Source organism: Peromyscus maniculatus, chromosome 20 (assembly GCF_049852395.1).
Source record: "Peromyscus maniculatus bairdii isolate BWxNUB_F1_BW_parent chromosome 20, HU_Pman_BW_mat_3.1, whole genome shotgun sequence".
NCBI classification, from domain to species: Eukaryota; Metazoa; Chordata; class Mammalia; order Rodentia; family Cricetidae; genus Peromyscus; species Peromyscus maniculatus.
Genome location: NC_134871.1, coordinates 69329159 through 69349143, shown reverse-complemented (window position 1 = coordinate 69349143; position 19985 = coordinate 69329159). Strand labels below are relative to the sequence as shown.

Genomic DNA, 19985 nt, shown 5'->3' with positions numbered 1-19985 from the left:
GTTACCTTGCATGATATTGGTGACCTTAATGTGGGGTATCAGCTCATTTGGAGCTAGAGTTAAAAGCAGTTGTGAGCTACCCAGTGTGGGTGCTGGGAATCGAACTTGTGTCCTTTGCAAGAACAATAATCACTGAGTTGTCTCTCCAGCTCCACTGGCAACTTGCATGCTGGAATTACAGGTGTGAGCCACCATTGCCTGGCTTCATCCGTCCATTTAAATCCAGTGACATTTAGTATATTCATAGAATTGGATATTTGTCACCATTGTCAACTTCAGAACATTTTCACCACCTAAAAATGAAACCCTATACCTAATAGAATTTCCCCCACCATGCTGTGCTACATCAACATCCAGTAGCCAGAGGCTACCACCATCCACACCACTCATGGGTATGGATTTGTCTGTTTAAGACATTTCATGTACATATGGCATGAGTACCTTTGTGTCTGGCTTCTTTCATTTACTCAGCCATGCTGGAGCCTGTGTGTTTCATTTTTTTTATTTGGGGAATGATGTTCCACTCCGTGGAAAGCATATGCCACATAGTTATCCGTTTATCAGTGAATAGACATTTAGGGTTTTCCATTTTCAGCTGCTAGAAAGAATGTTGCCGGGCGGTGGTGGCGCACGCCTTTAATCCCAGCACTCGGGAGGCAGAGGCAGGTGGATCTCTGTGAGTTCAAGGTCAGCCTGGGCTACAGAGTGAGTTCTAGGACAGGCACCAAAACTACACAGAGAAACCCTGTCTTGAAAAACCAAAAAAAAAAAAAAAAACAACCCAACAAAGAATGTTGCGTATGTGCACACGTTTATGTAGGCCATTTTCATTTCTCTTGGATATGTATACCTAAGTGGAATCACTGGGTCATACAGTAACTATGCTTAATTTCCTGAGGGTTTTCCAGACTTTTCCCTTACATTCCTATCAATGATATAGAAGAGTTTCAGTTTCTCTATGTCATGTCAACACTTATTATTAGCTGCCCTTTTTTTCTTTGGTTTTTAGAGACAGGGTTTCTCTGTGTAGCACTAAGGCTGGCCTCAAACTCATAGAGATCTGCCTGCCTCTGCCTCCTGGGTGCTGGATTAAAGGCATACGCCACTGCTGCATGGCTATTAGCTGCCTTTTAACAGTATGACATTGTTTATTCTTTGAGAATTTTAGACATTCATGAAATGTATTTTGATCATGTTCAGCCCCTCTACTACCCCCCGAAACTCCTGGTCTACCCTCAATGTGCACCAGTCTCAACTTCGTGTCCTTTTTTTAATTTTATTTTTTTAATAACTAACTGAGTCTAATTAGTGCTTCCAGTATGTGCATGAGTGTGAGGATTTATGCACTGGAACACGAGCGACTTCCCAGCGGCCACACCTCCAGGGGAAAATGACTTTCCCCTCCAGCAGCATGGATGGAGGAAGGGCTCACAAGAACCCACCCTAACTGAGGAGAAGGTTTCATTTTGTAGCTCTGGTTGGATTTGAGCTCACAGAGATCCACCTGCCTTGTCTCCTAGGTACTGGAATTAAGGCATGTGCCACTCTGCCCAGCATATCCACTTAAAATGAAGCAAACAAGACCTGTTTTTGTTGTGAGAATTACATTAAAATGTGTAATGGTCTAAAACGTTGTTTTGTATGTACTGTGTGCTTAATGCATGTGGTTGACAGTAATTCATATCATTCTGTTGCTTCTGCCCTGTTTTATCTCTAGGTTATTAAGCCCGAATCTTGTGTTCCATGTGGAAAGCGGATCAAATTTGGCAAGCTGTCTCTGAAGTGTCGAGACTGTCGTTTGGTCTCCCACCCAGAGTGTCGGGACCGATGTCCCCTCCCCTGCATTTCTCCCCTGGTGGGAACGCCGGTTAAGATTGGAGAGGTAAGACTCCATGGGAGCCAGCCATCCTTTGTCTGTTCTTTAGTCTTTCCAAGACATAGTTAATCAGTTTTTATTTTAAAATTACTGATATCAAATAAAACTTCCCTTCATGAAAAATGAATAGAAATGGTAAAATGTTGACCTGTGGCAGAATCTTGTTTGGGTTACCCTGTTTAATAGCCTTTCTACATAAAGTCCCTCTTCCCCCCTCCTTTCCTCCTCCTCCCTCCTCCTTCCTCTCTTTGCCTCCTCCTTCCTCCCTTCCCTTCATCTTTTTTCCTCCTCCTCCTCCCATTTCTTCCTCCTCCCCTAGGAAGACTGCACATGCACAGCAGACATTCTCATAGCTAACCCCGGCTCCGACCACTTACTCTGTAATTGTGGACTCACAGCCGTTCTTGTTTTGTAAGTTCTCCAGTCTCCTCCTTAGTTCTTACTTTCTTTCTTTATCTTTCGGATTTTCCAGACAGGGTTTCTCTGTGTAGCCCTGACTGTCCTGGAACTCCTCTGTAGACCAGGTTAGTCTTGAATTCAGAGACCTGTCTGTCTCTGCCTCCAGAGTGCTGGGATCAAAGGCGTGCGCCAGTCTGCTTGGCTTGTTTTATTTTTGAAAAATTATCAGTTTATTTAGGTCCAGTCTACAAACTGAAAGAGTCTTGTTCTGTGTCAGTTGACCAACAATGACAAACCACAGTTTTTTTGTTTTTTTTTATATCCATTTATGTTTTGCCTGCATGTGTGTCTGTGTGAGGGTGTCAGATCCCCAGGAACTGGAGTTACAGATAGTTGTGAGCCGCCATGTGGTTGCTGGGAATTGAACTCAGGTCCTCTGGAAGAACAGTCAATGCTCTTAACCACTGAGCCACCTCTCCAGCCCCCAAACCACAGTTTTGGTGAAAGCGTCCTTGCAGAGTTTTAGCATCAGGACACTTATTGTTAGCATAGATGTTAGGCAGCACATGTGTGACTTGTATGTTTTTAACTGTAACATATTAACATATGTGCTACAGAATTATTATTATTATTATTTTTTTTTTTTTTGGTTTTTCGAGACAGGGTTTCTCTGTGTAGCTTTGTGCCTTTTCTGGAACTCACTTGGTAGCCCAGGCTGGCCTCGAACTCACAGAGATCCGACTGCCTCTGCCTCCCGAGTGCTGGGATTAAAGTTGTGCGCCACCACCGCCCGGCTACTACAGGATTATTTTTAAAGATCTATTATATTATTATGTATATGTTTGGTTGTATCTTGAGTACTGAAGCCTCTCCAGCTAGAGTTACAGGCAGTTGTGAGCCGTGTGACATATGTGCTGGGAATTGAACTTCAGCCATCTCCAGCCCCACTATGAAATTCCTTAACACTAGAAAGACTATTTGAGACTGGCCCAGGGTCAAACCTGTTCCCTGCCAAGGTACAATTTGTGTATTATCCATGTTAACTCTGGAAGTCCTGTCTGTGCTCATTCCAAATGTAAGCCTATCATCTTCTCCTCTTTAGAAGTTTCCCAGGCTGATTTTTTCCCCTGCATGTAATTCTCAGACAGTAGTTTTTGAGACCATAGTCAAATTCTGTCCTCACCTCACGTAAGGTAACCACCAACTTCTCTGTCTGGCTTTAGATGTTGACATGGAACTGGATGCAGTGAGTATAAAGCTAATGTCGGCCCAGCCAAGATAGGAGAGGGAAGAGACTCGTTACCTGTAGCAGGCCAGGCCAACACTGGGGTCAGGTTTTCTCTGAACAGAGGAAAATGGAGGTTCTCTTTAGGGAGTCGATACATATTTACCTTGGGGTCAGCTCATCCAGAAAGCATCCTGAGTTAAGTACATTCCTGAGCATGTTCCGCTTAAGGAGAAAGGAAAGGAAAGAAAACACATTTTTGGGGTGTGCTTTGTTCAAAGTTATGATGCACTTATGTAAAAGATTAAAGCATGATTAAGAGCTCACAACTGCCTATGCTCCGGTTTCAGAGGCTCTGGTGCCTCTGGCATACCTACACACAGATACATGCATACATACACATAATTAAAAACAATAAAACTAATTGGGGGGCGGGCATTAAAGTGATGGAAATGCCTCTGGACATGCTTGGTTTGCACTGTAAAGGTTTAGCTGAAAATAAAAGAAAAGGGGACTTGAATGTGCATCTAACTGATACAGGAGTAAAGAAAAGGGGACTTGAATGTGCATCTAACTGATACAGGAGTAAAGAAAAGGGGACTTTAATGTAAAAGGGGACTTTAATGTGCATCTAACTGATACAGGAGTTTGCCCTGTATCAAGTGTGCCTGCCTTGCTCAGTTACTAACAAACGCAGGTTTCTGTGACTAAACATGGCTCTGTCACTTTGTTATGAATGCATAGGGCCTAAGCCCAAGTTTTTCTTAGTAAATGTTGTTCTTATCAGGGGGCTGGAGAGATAGATGACTCAGTGGTTAAGAACACAGGCTGATCTTCCAGAGGACTCAGATTGGATTCCTGGCACCCACATGGCACCCACAAGAATTGTCTGTAATTCTAGTTTCAGGGCAATCCAGTTCCCTCTTCTGGCCTTTGAGCGTACTGCATGCACATGGTGCACATACTTGCATGAAGGCAAAATACACATAAAATAAATCTAAAAAGTATTTGAAGAATTCATATCAGTGCACTTTTGGTTTTTCTAGACAGGGTTTCTCTGTGTAGACCTGACTGTCCTGGAACTCACTTTTATAGACCATTCTGGCCTGGAACTCAGATCTGCCTACCTCTGCTGGATTAGAGTCTCTGCCACCACACCCAGCCTATGGCTATAATGTCTTCATTGCTTGCTTTCTCTTGTCTTTAAGTAAAAGAAAAGGAAGTACTTTTTTTTTTTTTTTTTTTTTTTTTTTTTTTTTTAAGATTTATTATGTACACAGTGTTCTGCCTGCATGTATGCCTTCATGACAGAAGAGGGCACCAGATCTCATTATAGATGGTTGTGAGCCACCATGTGGTTGCTGGGAATTGAACTCAGGACCCCTGGAAGAGCAGCCAGTGCTCTTAACCTCTGAGCCATCTTTCCAGCCCTGAAAAGGAAGTACTTATAGTTGGTGGCGTTATTACTTGCTCATGAGAAAGTGCAGTTTGTATAAATCAATAACAGCGTAAGGGTGGGAAAAGTGACCAAGACTCTTTTTTTTTTTTTTTTTTTTTTTTTTGAGACAGGATCTCTTGTAGCTGAGAATGGCCTCAGACTTACTATGTAGCTTAGGATGACCTTGAAACTCTGGTCCTCCTGCTCCTGTCTCTAGAGTGCGGGGATAACAGGCGGGAGCCATCACGTCCAATGTGTATGAATCGGTAGGGACCAGAACCAAGGCCTCATGCATGCCAGGCCTGCACTCGACTAACCAAGCCACACTTCATCCTTACAAGATTTTATTGATTTCATTATTATTTAAACTATGTATGGGTTGGGATATGTGCACATGAGTTCAGATACCTCTGGGGGCCAGAGATGTCAGATTGTCCTGGAGCTGGAGCTATGAGTGGTTGTGTGCCACCTGGTGTGGGGGAGCTGGGGAGTGAACTCAGGTCCTCTGGAAGACAGTGCCTGTTCTTACTGCTGAGCCATCTCTCAGCCCCTGTGGTGGTTTGAAAGGAAATGCCCCCAAAGGGCAGGGCACTGTTAGGTGTGGCCTTGTTGGAGGAAGTGTGTCACTGTGGAGGTGGGCTTTGAGGTCTCATATGTGCTCAAGACACACCCAGTGAGACAGACCGCTTCCTGCTGCCTGCATATCAAGCTGCAGCCAGCACCATGTCTGTCTGCACGCTGCCATGCTCCGCACCATGATGATAACGGACGGAACCTCTGAAACTGTAACCCACCATTTCAATTAACTGTTTTCCTTTGTAAGAGTTGCTGTGGTCATGGTGTCTCTTCACAGCAATAGAAATCCTAACTAAGACAGCCCCAAGACTGTTTTAACATGTATTTTGAGAATAGAAATGATATCAAAAGCTGATATAATTTCCTTGTGTTTAATGGCAACTCTTTGCACGCGGTCTTCCTCTCTTGGTCTCAGTGGTGTAAATAATAAAGATCCTTTTTCCCCAGGGAATGTTGGCAGATTTTGTGTCCCAGACTTCACCAATGATCCCTGCTATTGTTGTCAGCTGTGTGAATGAGATTGAGCAGCGAGGCCTGACTGAGGTAAGCGTGGACTCCAGCAGGTGAGCTTGTTGTTTGTGTTAGTGGTTGGGGAGTTCCTGACTGTTGTCTGTATAACAGGCAGGCTTATACAGGATCTCAGGCTGTGACCGGACAGTAAAGGAGCTGAAGGAGAAATTCCTCAAAGTCAAAACTGTGCCTCTCCTCAGCAAAGTGGACGATATCCATGCCATCTGTAGCCTCCTCAAAGACTTCCTTCGAAACCTCAAAGAACCCCTTCTGACCTGTTGGCTAAGCAAAGCTTTTATGGAGGCAGCGGGTAAGGGCAGAACTTAATACTTGACTGTGATTCCAGACTTGAACTTGGTTCACATTTTACTACTTTGCTGTGCCCGATACAGTGTCTGAAGTGTAGTGGGTACTCACGTAGTTGGTGGGTGAGTAACTGGACACACCGCTCATCACGCCTTGTTCTTCCCTTCACTGTATAGAGGGGCCAAGAGATGGCTCAGTGGCTGAACACTGGCTGCTCTTCTAGAGAACCTGGCTTTGATCTCAGCATCCACATGACGGTTGGGTCAGACTTTGCCGTGTAGGCAAAGCACCCATGTCCGTAAACTAAGGGAAGAATTAAACTAAATAGGACTTAACGAGGTTTGTTGTTTGGTCAAGTTTTAGGTTGTCCTTTTGAATCAGAACCATCTTTGATGCCTTTCTTTACCACAGCAAATCTTGTCTAGCCTTGTAAATACACCTTAAATTTGATATTTATCACAACTGTCTCTGGAATATGCTGGGAACCTGCTAACAGATTGTCCTGTACCTGCTTGTGTCCTCTACAAGATAGTCTTTATACGGGAGCTGGCATGGGCCTGTCACATGATAACCCTATGCAGGAGCTGGAGTGCTCCTTTTACACTCGAAGGTAGTTGATGTCCCTTTTGTCATCGATCCATCATTTTTATTTTATTTTATCCTATTTGTTTGGTTTTTCAAGTCAGGGTTTCTCTGTGTAGTCCTGGCTGTCCTAGAACTCACTCTGTAGACCAGGCTGGCCTCGAACTCACAGAGATCCACCTGCCTCTGCCTCCTGAGTGCTGGGATTAAAGGCGTGAGTCACCATGCCCAGCTTCCCCATCAGTTTTAGACTGAACTCCTCCTTAACACGATTGAAAAGACTCTCTGTGACTTAGCTCCTGGTTATGCCTCCACGCCGCTTTGCTTTATACCTTCTTCCTCTTTTCAAACCTGGAGTCTTGGGTCCTTTTTATTTTATCTTTCATGTCTGTAGGTGTTTGCCTGTGTGTCTGTGCACCACATGTACACAGTGCCTACGGAGGCCTCAAGAGGGTGTCGGAACCCCTGGACCTGGGGTGACAGTTGGGAGCCACCATGTGGGTGCTGGGAACTGAACCCAGGTTCTCTGCAAGAGCAGCCAGTGCTCAGCCACCGAGCCATCTCTCCAGCCCCAAGCCTTGGGTTTCTTAGCACACACCCACCTCATATTTGTTATAGTCTTAGCCCCAACTGTTTACCCTAGATCTCTTTGTAGTTTGCTCCTTTACAACCTCCCCCCCCAATTCCTCTCTTCAGAAACACCTTTCCTAAGCCAGGATGATGACAGTGATCCCAGGTGTGGGAGGAGAGGCAGGATTGAGACCAGCTTTGGCTGCGTGGCGAGTTTGAGTAGACTAGGCTACCTGAGACCCAGTTTCAAAAACTAAGCAAAAGCTGCCACCTTGTGTGACGACGTAGCGGCTCCCGTTGCTTTCCAGCATCCCGCCTGCCTGTCTCCTCCATCTCATGTCTGGCCCGTGGTTTGTTGTTGTTTGTTGACCACTCTTCCGACAGAGTGTTCATTCCAGGAGACAAGGCCTGTGTTGTTTTGCTTTAGCCCCGCGTTTAAAATGGTACCTGGTGTCTGGTAGGCCCTTACATGTCAGGCGACTGAGTTCCTTGTGGATAGTCCACACTGCGGTGGTGTGTCTTCCCAGCAAATGGCTCGCCAGCTGCTTCCTCTAACAGCAGTGGTGAGTTTTAGGAAGTTCTGACTTCTCATATTGAACTGTTGGCCAGTGTCCCACTTGGTAATGAAACTAGAGTCCGATGCTGTCATGAACCTCCTCAGAAGTTTCAGAAGCTCAGTGTATAGATGAGCCTGTGGTCGATAACCTGGAAGGCGCTGTCAGGGGAAGGAAGAGTCGGCCTCTCAGTGTGTTCTTGTCATTACAGAGATAGCGGACGAGGACAACAGCACAGCCGCCATGTACCAGGCTGTGGGCGAGCTGCCCCAGGCCAACAGGGACACGCTGGCCTTCCTCATGATCCACTTGCAGAGGTCAGCACAGCAGGGCTTGTCTTGGGAGCTAGAGGGTTTCCCTAGGAGATGATGTGGGGTCTGGGAAACGTGGACTGGGAATGTTGTCCTGCAGAATTTATATTTAGTTTATGATTAAGGGAATAATATGTTTGTTTTAACATTATACTCCTTTGTTTAGAGTGGCTCAGAGTCCGAACACTAAGATGGACATTGCCAATCTAGCTAAAGTCTTTGGCCCTACCATAGTTGCCCATACTGTGCCTAATCCAGACCCAGTGACGATGTTCCAGGACATCAAGCGTCAGCTCAAGGTAGGGGTGCAAGTGCATGTACACACACACACACACACACACACGCAGAGATACATAAAATACGAGCTTTTGCAATGCCCTAACATGACATAATGACAAAAAAATAAGCCTTGCATGCTGGGCACATGCACTGGCAGGCGGTGCCAGGAGGATTGCCACAAGTTTGAGGCCAGCCTGGTCTACATTTCAAGCTGTAGGCCGGCCTAGGTTGCCGAGTAAGAAGGTCTCAAACACAGTAAGAAGGAATTTCTGAAGTCAGCCTTGACTCTGGTGCCTGCTAGGTGGTGGAGCGCCTGCTTTCTCTGCCCCTGGAGTACTGGAATCAGTTCATGATGGTGGAACAGGAGAACATTGACGTCCAGCGTGGCAATGGAAACTCAACCCCGCGGACACCAGACCTTAAAGGTCAGTTCTGCACCGTGCTTGCTTCTCAGGGGCTTGGCCGTGGGCCTTTCCCTTAGTTTACGCCAGTGGTTTGCGATGTATGGGGCTAGGTGTGGTGGTGAGCACTTGGGAAGTGAAGGCAGAAGGACAGAGTTCAAGGTCATCCTCTGCTACGTCCTGAGTTCAGGGCCATTCTGGGCTATACAAGACCCCTTTCTCAACCCCCACCAACCCTTATAGTTATCTTGAAAATTTCAGCAGTTTCATAGTTACCAATAGTACTTCACCCAGCATAATGAATATACTCTAAGGGTTAATTCCCATTTTAGGTTTGTTGGTATGTTTTACTGATCAGTTTTATTTTTTGAAAATTGTTAGTACATTTTATTTTATGTCTGTGGGTGCATATGCCATGGTACATTTGTGGAGGTCAGAGGACAACTTGAGGGAATTGGTTCTTTCCTCTCACTCTGTGAGTCCCAAGGATCGAACCCAGATCATCAGGCTTGGCGGCAAGTGCCTTTGCTCAGGGGCCGTCTCCCTGGCTTCCCCTTTGACTCTTATATGGCAAAATTTGCCGTTTATGCAAATTCATGTGAGTTTATGGCAATTTCATGTGAGTAGAATCATTTATTCCCACCACACAGACATATTCAGTTTCTTTTTAAGGAAAGTGTCTTGTTTCTTCTAATATCGCTAAAAGTCAAATGTTCAGATATTAGATGTATGAAGTTTGGTGCTTGAAAATGTTCTGAATCAAGTAGATGTCAGCTGTTCATTGAGTATTTGCCTGCGTAGTTCGAAAGATTCAGGAGTTACAAAACAAGGGCTGAAGTGGCCTGTGAACCTGCTAGAGGTCCAACCTTTAGAAGGTAGTCGCGTGAACGTCCATCATGACAGACATTTTCTTTCCCCCATTCTCTTAAAATTAAGTGAGCTTGCTGGGGCCGGTGACCACTCCTGAATTCCAACTTGTCAAGACTCCTTTATCAAGTTCTCTGTCACAGAGATTGTATAACCTCTCCAAGAGCACTCCCAGGTATGCAGAAGTGTGTGTGTGTGTGTGTGTGTGTGTGTGTGTGTGTGTGTCCGTCCGTCCGTCCATCCGTCCGTCCGTGTGTGTGTCCGTCCATCTGTCCATCCATCTGTCTGTCCATCCGTCTGTCCTCTCATGTGTGAGCCACAGCAGCTTACCGAGGTTGAGCACACCCTGTAGGAATCAACTCTCTCCTGGTGTGTGGTTCCTCGGAACTGAACTCAGGCCTTTAGGTTTTGGAGCAGTAGTTTATTGAAGCTAGACACAGTGATATATATGCCTGCAGTCTCAACAATCCTAGCATTTAGGAGGCTGACACAGGAGAATTGCCATGAGTCCAGGACCAGCCAGGGCTGTATAGTGAGGCCTTATCTAAAAAAGTAAAAGGAATAATTGAACTAGAAGTAACTAGACGTTAAAGGAAACGTCTACAGAGGCTGATGAAGCGCTCCACTGTGATCCGTCATATTGGGTGATCAATAGCACCTTTTTTTTTTTTTTTTAAGATTTATTTATTTATTATGTATACAGTGTTCTGCATGCATGCCAGAAGAAGGCGCCAGATCTCATTACAGATGGTTGTGAACCATGTGGTTGCTGGGACTTGAACTCAGGACCTCTGGAAGAACAGCCAGTGCTCTTAACCACTGAGCCATCTCTCCAGCCCAATCAATAACACCTTTAAATAGCTCTCTGGAAGTTTCCTATATTCACTTCTTTATATCAAGTAACACTATAATTGTTTACTCAATATTTTTTACAGAATACTTCTTTAAAAAAATATGTATTCGTGTGCATGTGCATGATATGTGTGTGGGTGTGTGTACCATGGCACCCATGTGGAGGGCAACTCCGTGGAGTTGGTGGTTCTCTTCCACCTTTATATGGGCTCCAGGAATGGAACTCAAGTCTCCGTGTTTATACAGAGCCTGCCTTCCTCATGGCATCATCTCACCAGCCCCTGTAGAATACTTCTGATTCAGTCTCTCTAATTTGTTTTGTTTTGTTTTTTGTTTTTAGATTTGGGAACAAAAGCAAGTCTGCCACCAACTTAGGTCAACAAGGCAAATTTTTCCCTGCTCCGTACCTCAAGTGAAGCCGTTTCTGTAGTGTCCAGTGTTTACTGACCCAGGACACTGTCGTTCTTCAGCCTCCTGTGTGGTCAGTGCTTTAGCCTTCTCCAGGCTTTAAATAAAGTTGACTGTGCGTGAGTTTATCATTATACAGCTCCTCTCACTCGGTGACTTAGCAGCACCTGTGTTAGTTACCAGGGTGGAAGGGTAATAGGTATTGGTTGGGACTCTTTGGGGGGAGGGGGGTATCCATCCCTTTGGCTTAAAGCCAAATACCGCTCATAAAATGACTTTCCTTTGGTGTCACTTAGACAGTGACAGAAAGCTGACCTCTTGGGTAAAACAGTTGTGTCTCACAGCAAGAGACTGCAGGGTAGGACAGAGCTGGACAGAGCCCAGTCCCTGTCCTCCTGAGCTGTGGCAGGGAGCCCTCAGTGGGGTGGCCTGAGGCTCTGACTTGAATGTTCTCCACTTTCATTTGGGTTGATTAGGTCTGCGTTGTAGAAAGGGCCGCAGCCTGCGATACTGCACCTCAGTCTCTAGCCGGCCTCTGGCTGGGCTTCTGGAGTTGATTGGGGTCAGAGCCAGATTGATCTAAAGCTAAACTCATTCTGGTGACTGACCTCTTGTTTTATTTTAAAAGTCAGTGTTCAGTCAGCTAACAATTCGGAAGACTGTCAACATTTTCATATGGCAAAACTAGTTGCTTCTGTCTTTGCACTTTGGGTGGTGAGCTTTTCCTGTGAAGCAGACACGTGTATGTGAATGTTGGCTTTTTGGTTAGCATTTTTCCAGTGTCCAAATGGCTTCCTTCCCTAGGATGTCTTCTGACTCATACTAACTCTTATCTGTAAGATACGTCTTTGGAATAGGATGTGGAAAAAATAAATAGTTTTTTTCAAAATGAATGTGATGTTGGTTTTCTTATCCAGGATGATAATGAAATCTTCAACGCCTTTCAGAAGATGTCTTTCCTGAAAGTGTTTAGAGTCTTTTGTTCATCTCTACTTCCATCTGAACCTGTAGGACATTGTTTCTCCTTTTTTTTTTTTTTTTTTATTAAGTCTGTTTTTCTAAACTGAAGTCCTAGATTTGTTATCTTCTTGTTTGAAGAAAGCATTTTAGACAAAAAATAAACTTTTTAAACTAGTCTTCAGGGATCAGAATGGTGCAGATTTAAAGAAAAAAAAATTGCCGCTGGCTGGCTGCCTGGAACATCCTTCACTGCTGGAAGTGACTCTGGAGTGAGCTGGGGTGATTAACTGAGGGCACCTGCGCTCGGAACTCTGAAGCTGCTGAACAGAATGTAGCTGAGATTGAACGCAAACAGTTGCAGGCTTAATATGTAACAGTGGAGAGAGGAGGCAACCTACTGGCTTTTTTCCCAGGAGGGGGCAGCTCTCACAGCAGGGCCCATCTGCCTCAGCAAATTGACAGAAGAAGATGGGTCCCATCTCCCAGACTCCCTCGTCACACACAGGCCTGCTAGGCTTTTTTTTTTTTTTTTTTTTTTAAACTTTGTCCTAGATGGTACCTCCTTTCTTCTGTCTTTGCAAGCTTCAAATTGGCCTGGCTCCACATTTGCTGTTCTGTAGCATCCCTCCAAGGTGCACTTGAAGTCACTAATGTAGAGGAAGCAAATGGATTGTGTCGCGTTAGTGAAGGCAAGACTACCCTATGCAGGAATTGATGGCCCGCTAATGAAAAAGGAAATGGTCTGGTGTGTCAGGTGTTGGCAGCCAGTTGCTCAGGTTTTGAGCTAAGCCAAGAGACCTTAGCCATGAAAGTAATTCTGATTCTAGCAAAGAGAATGCACCCACTTTGAGCCTCAGCCTGACTGTCAAGGGCCTTCCTAATTAAAGGGATCCAGTGCTTTGAAGTGGCTGGACCCTTTTCTTTTGCTTCTAACTCTTTCTCACGTTGCCTCTTCACGTCTTGTTTTAGACCATGTCTCACTGTGGCCCAGACTGGCCTAGAGCTACTTCAACTTTGATGTCATGTAACTTTGATGTTAAATCGGAGAATTTTTGTTTTTATTTATTTTGGAGGTAGTGTCACACTATATATCCCTGGAATTTGCTGTGTGGACTAGGGGCTATCCTGTTGTCCTAGCATTCCAGGTTCTGCAGCTAGACCTGAGCCACCATACCAAGGCTAACGGGAATCTTGAAACCTTCATCCTCAATCTATGCACAGCTCCCCAGTGATATTTACTTAACTGGGCGTGCACTACTTGGTTTGATTCAACAGCAGCAATGTGTTTATTTCTGGGTGTTTAACTGTCTCTTGTAGCATGAATCTTCAAAGTTCTTATTAATAAAATCAAACCTGAGGCCAGTTATTGGGGTGAACGCTGGAAGATCAGAGAAGCAGAACAAGCCACAGCTACCTCACCTCGCCAGTTCCTCAGACTGGATGCCTCTCAGCTGAGCTGTGCTGCTCCAAAGCCTAAAAGCTTAACCAGCTTAGTTCCTGGTTTTCACACCTTATATACCTTTCTACCATGGCGTCCTGGGATTAAAGGCGTGAGTCACCATGCCTGGCTGTTTCCAGTGTGGCTTTAAACTCACAGAGATCCAGATGGATCTCTGCCTCCCAAGTGATAGGATTAAAGGCGTGTGCTACCACTGCCTAACCTCTATATTTAATATTGTGGCTGTTCTGTTCTCTGACCCCAGATAAGTTTATTAGAGTACACAATGTTTTGAGGAACACAATACCACCACAGTTTCTCCTTAAGATGAATTTGTATCTGGGCTTGGTAGCAAACACCTTTAATCCTAGCACTCGGGAGGCAGAAGCAGGTGGATCTCTGTGAGTTCAAAGCCAGCCTGGTCTACAGAGTTAATTACAGGACAGCCAAGGCTATGTAGAGAGACCCTGTCTCAACAAAGAAAAAGGCTGAATTTCTGTTGAGTGTGGTGGCACACATCTTTAATTCCAGTAGTCATGAACAGAGGCAGGTGGATCTCTCATTCCCAGGCCAGCCAGGGCTGCATAGTAACATTGCCTGAAAAGAGAAGAGAAAGAATGAATTTACCATTTGTAGAACTAGAAAGCATTGAGTTTTATTACAATTAGGATGTGCAGCTGATTTTCTAGAGAAGAAAGTAATTTTGGCTGTGAACTAAAAATGTGCCAATGCAAAGAAGGGGTTCTTCATTTCTTCATGCTTAAATTATTAGCCAGCCCCAGCAGGGCGGTGGTGGCGCACGCCTTTAATCCCAGCACTCGGGAGGTGGAGGCAGGTGGATCTTTGTGAGTTTGAGGCCAGCCTGGGCTACCAAGTGAGTTCCAGGAAAGGCGCAAAGCTACACAGAGAAACCCTGTCTCGGAAAAAAAAAAAAAAAAAAAAAAAAATTATTAGCCAGCCCAAATGACAGGCAGGAACATAATGACTTGCTCTTTTCTTTCTCCTTCTCTATTTTTTTTTTTTTTTTTTTTTTTTTTTGGTCGGGGGGGATCTCACTATATAGCCTTAGCTGGTCTGGAACTCACAGATCTTGCCTCTGGCTCTCAAGTGCTGGCATTATAGACATGTACCACATGCCCTGTGCAATTAAAGGAAGCACTTTACGGCTTCTCTTTGATGTATCAGAATTGTTCCCTTGTGTCTTGAGGTCATTATTCAGTAAAGTAAGAGCTGAACACAAGCGCTGATACCACAACAGTCTGACCATTAAGTGGTTAACAGGCAGATACTGTATATAATGTGTGTAGATGGGCAGAGCAGCGATTCCTGTTCCAGGAAGGACAGCACAACTGGCATGAAGAAGTCACCATGCTTGCTCAGAATAGGACACAGCTTAAAACCTAGGTTTTTAAGTTGTTTACTTGTGGGATTTTCCATTTGATATTTTTGGGTCATGGTTGACTGGGGAATTGAAACTGCACAAAAAGAAACCACGAATGGGAGCAGCTGCTGTACCCATGCATATGTGCATAGCCTCATACATTATTCTACACATACAATGTGCCCTGTGTGGGCTGTTGTACCCATGCATATGTGCATAGGCTCATACATTATTCTACACATACAATGTGCCCTGTGTGGCTGTTGTACCCATGCATATGTGTGTAGCTGCATACATTATTCTACACATACAATGTACATTTGGAATGTGCTGTTCTGTTTGGAAAACAGTGGTGTTCTTAATGGCACATTTTTTCTAGGGCTTTCAACATGAATGGGAAAGAGCTATTGTGGAGGTCCAGGTTTGAGAAGTGAGTGTGACCACAGTCAGCTAACCCACACAGTAGGTTCCCATCCAATGTACTTTAGTATGGTTTTGGTGATGACTCGGGGTTAGCCATCATTAGGATGCAGGGAAAACTTAAGCCTGGAGCGCTGGGCCTATTAGCATTATGCTTTTAGTGTACACAGAGTTTGGAGAATGACCATTTAACCTAAGAACCTGGTAAATTTTTTAAATATGCTTCCTAGAGCTGGTATATTTTGTAAACAATGGAAGGCGCCAGGCCAAGAGCTCCTTAACTTATGTAATTCATTAGACCTTGATTCTCAGAGCTATATTTGTTGATGGTTTCTATTCATGAAGTCAGGTGGAAGACAGCCAACGTCACCAGGAATAACCTTGTAGTGTGTGAGAGCTTTGTCCTCTGTGATCCTGTAGGATAGGAAAGAAGACCGCTTTGGGGACTCCTAGTTGGAAGTGGGGACTTGTGTGTCTGGGTTTTGTTTATTTTTGGTTGTGAGATAGGGTCTCATGTAGCCAATGCTAGTCTCAAAACTTGCGGTGTAGCTGAGGATGACCTTAAACTTCTAATCATCTTGCTTCCACATCCAGAATGCTGGGATTACAGCTATGTACCACCACACCAGTTTATATGGTGCTAGGGCTCAAACCTGGGGTTTCCCGGGTGTCCATGCTAGGCAGTCACTCTATCAACTGAACTGTTTTTATCATACACAATTGGCCATCCTGACTCAGACACAAATGGATATGTAGGCTTTGGATAAGGCATTTGCCAGTTACCCTGCTCATCACTGAAGTTAAGGACAGATTAGAATCTCCATAAAATCTGCAGGTGTTGGTCTGCATGTATGTATAGAACTAAGTCATGTAGCTGCCCACTGAGGCTAGGAGAGGACATCAGGTCCCCTGCAAATGGGACTGCAGGTGGTTGTGAGCCACCATGTGGGAACTGGGTGGGAATGGAACCTTATCCTCTGTAATAGCAGCAAGTGCTCTTAACTGCCGAGCCAGCTCTCCAAGCCTCTAGGACACTTAATATAGTGATTGGTCCAATTCATGTACTATTCCTGACTTGACCTCACCATAGCTTGTGAGGGCAGAAGGATGGGTGGTGTGTCCCAGTTGGTAAAGTCAGTGAGATGATTTGGCCCAAATGCCTACAAACTTTACCTGGGATTAGAACCTGGGAATCCCAGCTCTTAGCCTAGTGTCGGCAATTGTGGATGCTATTGCAAACTTATTAAGAGTCTTCTTAATGGTATTTAACCTGATAGTTTAAGTGGCCTTTATGTAGGCCCAGTGTTACTTAGGTCCCCAGATGGTCACACGGCTAGTGAGCAAAGCTAGTTGGGCCTGGTGGCCAAGCGTAGACTTCCAGCATTGCAGGAACGTTGGCCATTTCAAGGTTTGTCTGGGCATCTTAGAGAGACCATGTCTCAACATTTTAAGAAACAGGGCTGGGGTATATAGCTCAGTGGGAGAGTGCTTGACCAGAAGGTGTGAGGTCTCAGTGGTTTGATCCTCAGAATTGCCAAAACCAAACCAAAACCAACTTTAAAAACCCAACCAAATGAGAACACCACCACCAAACAAACAAAACTGTAGTAAAGGGCTGGAGAGACGGCTCAGGGATGATGAAGAGAACTGGCCGCTCTTCCAGACCACTGGGTTCCATTCCCAGGAACTACACAACGGCTTACAACTGTCTGTAACTCCAGTTCCAGGGGACCACCTGGTCTCTGAGGACACAGGGACATTGGTGCCCGGACAAAGGACCCGTAGACGTTAAACAGACAAAAAGCTATAGTAAGAAGTGGCCAATGGTCATTTATATTTCAGAATTTTCCTTTCTCGTCATTATAAGAATATTTTTGAGACTAGGTCTCACTCCCGATCCAAAGAGATGCTACCATGCCCAGCTTTGTAAGTTACACCCAACCTAGAGGCAAGACGCACTGATAACTGTATGTGGATATAGTTCAGCATTCCCAGAAAGGACTCAGAAAGAGCAAGGGCAGCCCACAGTGCAAGGACAGAGGACTGGGGACAGATCTCCTACTGGTCGGGGTATTGCTCGGACATTGGAGGATTTGAACTTGGTCCTGTGCTGTCTTCTGTGTGGAAGGAGGAGAATGAACAGGTATGAGCGCATGAGGTTGGTCCTGGTGCTAGTCTGTTCTCAGGCCACCCGTGCGTGGCCTCTGCGCTATGAAGCTGAAAGCCAAGACAGACAAGTGTGAGCCACGCTATCAGGCAGAGGATTAGCTCCTTGCCTTTCCCTCCGAGTGGCATTAGCTCTCACTCTGACTCATGTTTACCGTCTGGCTTTGAGTAAGACGTCTTGGAGTGCTCTCTTCAGCAGCCTGTGCTGTGCCAGGGCTTTCGGAGGTGGTTCAGCTTTCCTCCTCATCAACCCTGGGCCCAGCGCTCTCCACAGTCCTCAGTGTGTTGTGTCCACATGTGTGCATGCCTGGCATCAGAAGAATTGGTTAGACCTGAGAGGGGACGCACTTCAAGCACAGGAGTCGGTGTGGTTAATGGCCCAAGGTCTTTCTGTTGTCAAAACTAACAAGCGGCTGTATCCTCAGGCGGGTTGTTCCTACCGCAGAGGGCGCGCTCTGCCTGTGAGGTGATAATACTCTGCCCAGTCTACAGCAGCCAGAGAGATGCACAGGGGCTGGATTCTCTCCCTCTTTGGGAAGTGAAGCCTGGGGGTGGAAGTGCTTAAATGAAGTACCTCCCTTCCTCCCGGGGAGCTGGCTGCTTTCCCCTCCTGGGCTAATGTGCACTGACTGGGGCTAAACGCCTGATGCTCCTGGATGGCATCCAGCCCCTCAGCAGAGCAGCCACATTGGAGATACAGCTGCTGGCATCAAAGGGCTAAGTCCTCTCCAGCTGCTCTGCTTTAACGGGAGCCTCCCGCGGTCAGGCAGCTTAAGGGAGCTGTCTTAGCTGGGTTAGAGGATAACTAATCTCTGCATCTTCTCAGGATAAGGCTCGGGAGGCTCTGGGGAAGATAACCTGGTGGGGTGGGAAGTGGCCGGATAATGGCATTAGAGTGCTAGGCCATTATCGCCTCAGAATCTCAGTCCTGCAAGTGCCGGAGCTGAGCCGAGGCTGAACTGCCTGAGATCTCTGGTCTGCAGCAGCAGCAGCAGCAGCAGTTCCCTGATCTGACCACACCCCAGTTCCCGGGCAAACCTAAAGCACCCCGGAACAGGCACCAATGGCTGTGTGGCAGGAAAAGGGCTAGGAAGCTGGAGCAGGAGCGGAGGGGGCAGGAAGAGGTCCTGGAACATGCCAAGGAACGAGAACTGGGAGAAGATGAGGTAGTCACGCAGATGTGGGTCTAGAACTTGAATGGGGCCGTTGAGATGGTGGAGCTGCTGAGACCCTACCAGCTGGACGCTGATGGGCCGCCACTGAGCTTGCTCCGACCCAGCCCTGAGCAGATGGACCGCTCCGCACAGATCTCCAGCTCCACCGCCATGGGCCGTCAGTTGGGTGGAGGATGGGGAGGACATGATGGAGCGTCGCTGGCTTTCTTTGCTACCAAGTATCCACTCATTTACTGCACGGCCAGGGCTTCTCCACGCAGTGGTGACTCCTGCCTTCCCCCTCTCCCCACCCCAGACTGCAGGTCCTGTCTACCACAGTGGCAATGGCGTGGCCGTCTACTCAGAGTTCCAGGTGTGGAAGGTGCCGCTCTCTCTCCTTGCCTATTTACTGACATGCCCCCTTTCTCTCTGGGTGTCCTGGCTTCTTGCCACTGAAGAAAAGTTTACAGACCATAAAGTAAAAATCTTCTGCCATGAAAAGGAGTTGTGGGTCCGGCTTGCCGTGGTTCGTTTTGCCTTGCCTCTGTGAAAAAGATTTCAAGGCATGGCCTGGATAACCTGAAAGCCGGCTGTCTTAGTTAGGGTTCCTGTTGCCGTGACACCATGACCATGGCAACTCCTATAAAGGAAAACATTTAACTGGGTATTTTACAGTTTCAGAGGTTCAGGCCATTATCATCATGGTGTGACATGGTGGCGTGCAGGCAGATGTGGTGTTGGAGAAGGAGCTGAGAGTCCAACATCTTACACGCAACAGGAAGTGGTCTGTCTCACTGGGAGCAGCTTGAGCATAGAAGATCTCAAAGCCCGCCCCCACAGTGACACACTTCCTCCAACAAGGCCACACCTCCTTTAGGGGCCATTTTCTTTCAAACCACCACACTGGCCTAGCAATAGACGGACAGGGAAGGGTTAGGAGGGCAGTGATAAGTAAGTAGCCTTCCCACTGAGAGGAAGGCAGGCTGTCAGTCTGCTTCCCACTTTGGCCTTTCATCCTCATTCAGTCCTGATTTAAAGAGCCAAGATTTGAAGGAGAAACGATCATTTCGCTGATTATAAAATGTGCTTCAAAAATACACCGTTAATACTTTGGGAGACTTGGGCATCTTATAATCAATGAAGTTTTACAATGTACTTTGTTTTTTCTTGTTGGCTCATAAAATAATGGCATATATTCCTACATTCCAGTTATTTTGATTAGAAGTGTAAGCTGTTCTGTTAGTTGGTAACCCACCAACTTGCCATGATCCGAGACACATTAAAACAGTTCCAGTATGTGGTGGTTTGAATG

The 19985-nt window shown here is 46.0% G+C and overlaps 1 protein-coding gene across 16 annotated transcripts in view; it reads left to right on the top strand.

Annotated features, from left to right (window-relative positions):
• The window catches only part of Racgap1 (Rac GTPase activating protein 1), a 34743-nt gene extending 23455 nt beyond the window's left edge, over window positions 1-11288 (top strand). For all 16 annotated transcript variants that reach the window (XM_076556809.1, XM_076556816.1, XM_076556811.1 and 13 more), the window contains exons 10-17: window positions 1718-1882; window positions 5962-6057; window positions 6136-6334; window positions 8248-8353; window positions 8514-8646; window positions 8928-9051; window positions 9964-10069; window positions 11087-11288. In XM_076556809.1, the coding sequence (XP_076412924.1) occupies window positions 1718-1882; window positions 5962-6057; window positions 6136-6334; window positions 8248-8353; window positions 8514-8646; window positions 8928-9051; window positions 9964-10069; window positions 11087-11162 (1005 nt within the window). In that variant the 3' untranslated portion in view covers window positions 11163-11288. The remainder of the gene's footprint in view (window positions 1-1717; window positions 1883-5961; window positions 6058-6135; window positions 6335-8247; window positions 8354-8513; window positions 8647-8927; window positions 9052-9963; window positions 10070-11086) is intronic.
• Window positions 11289-19985: the final 8697 nt, after the last annotated feature.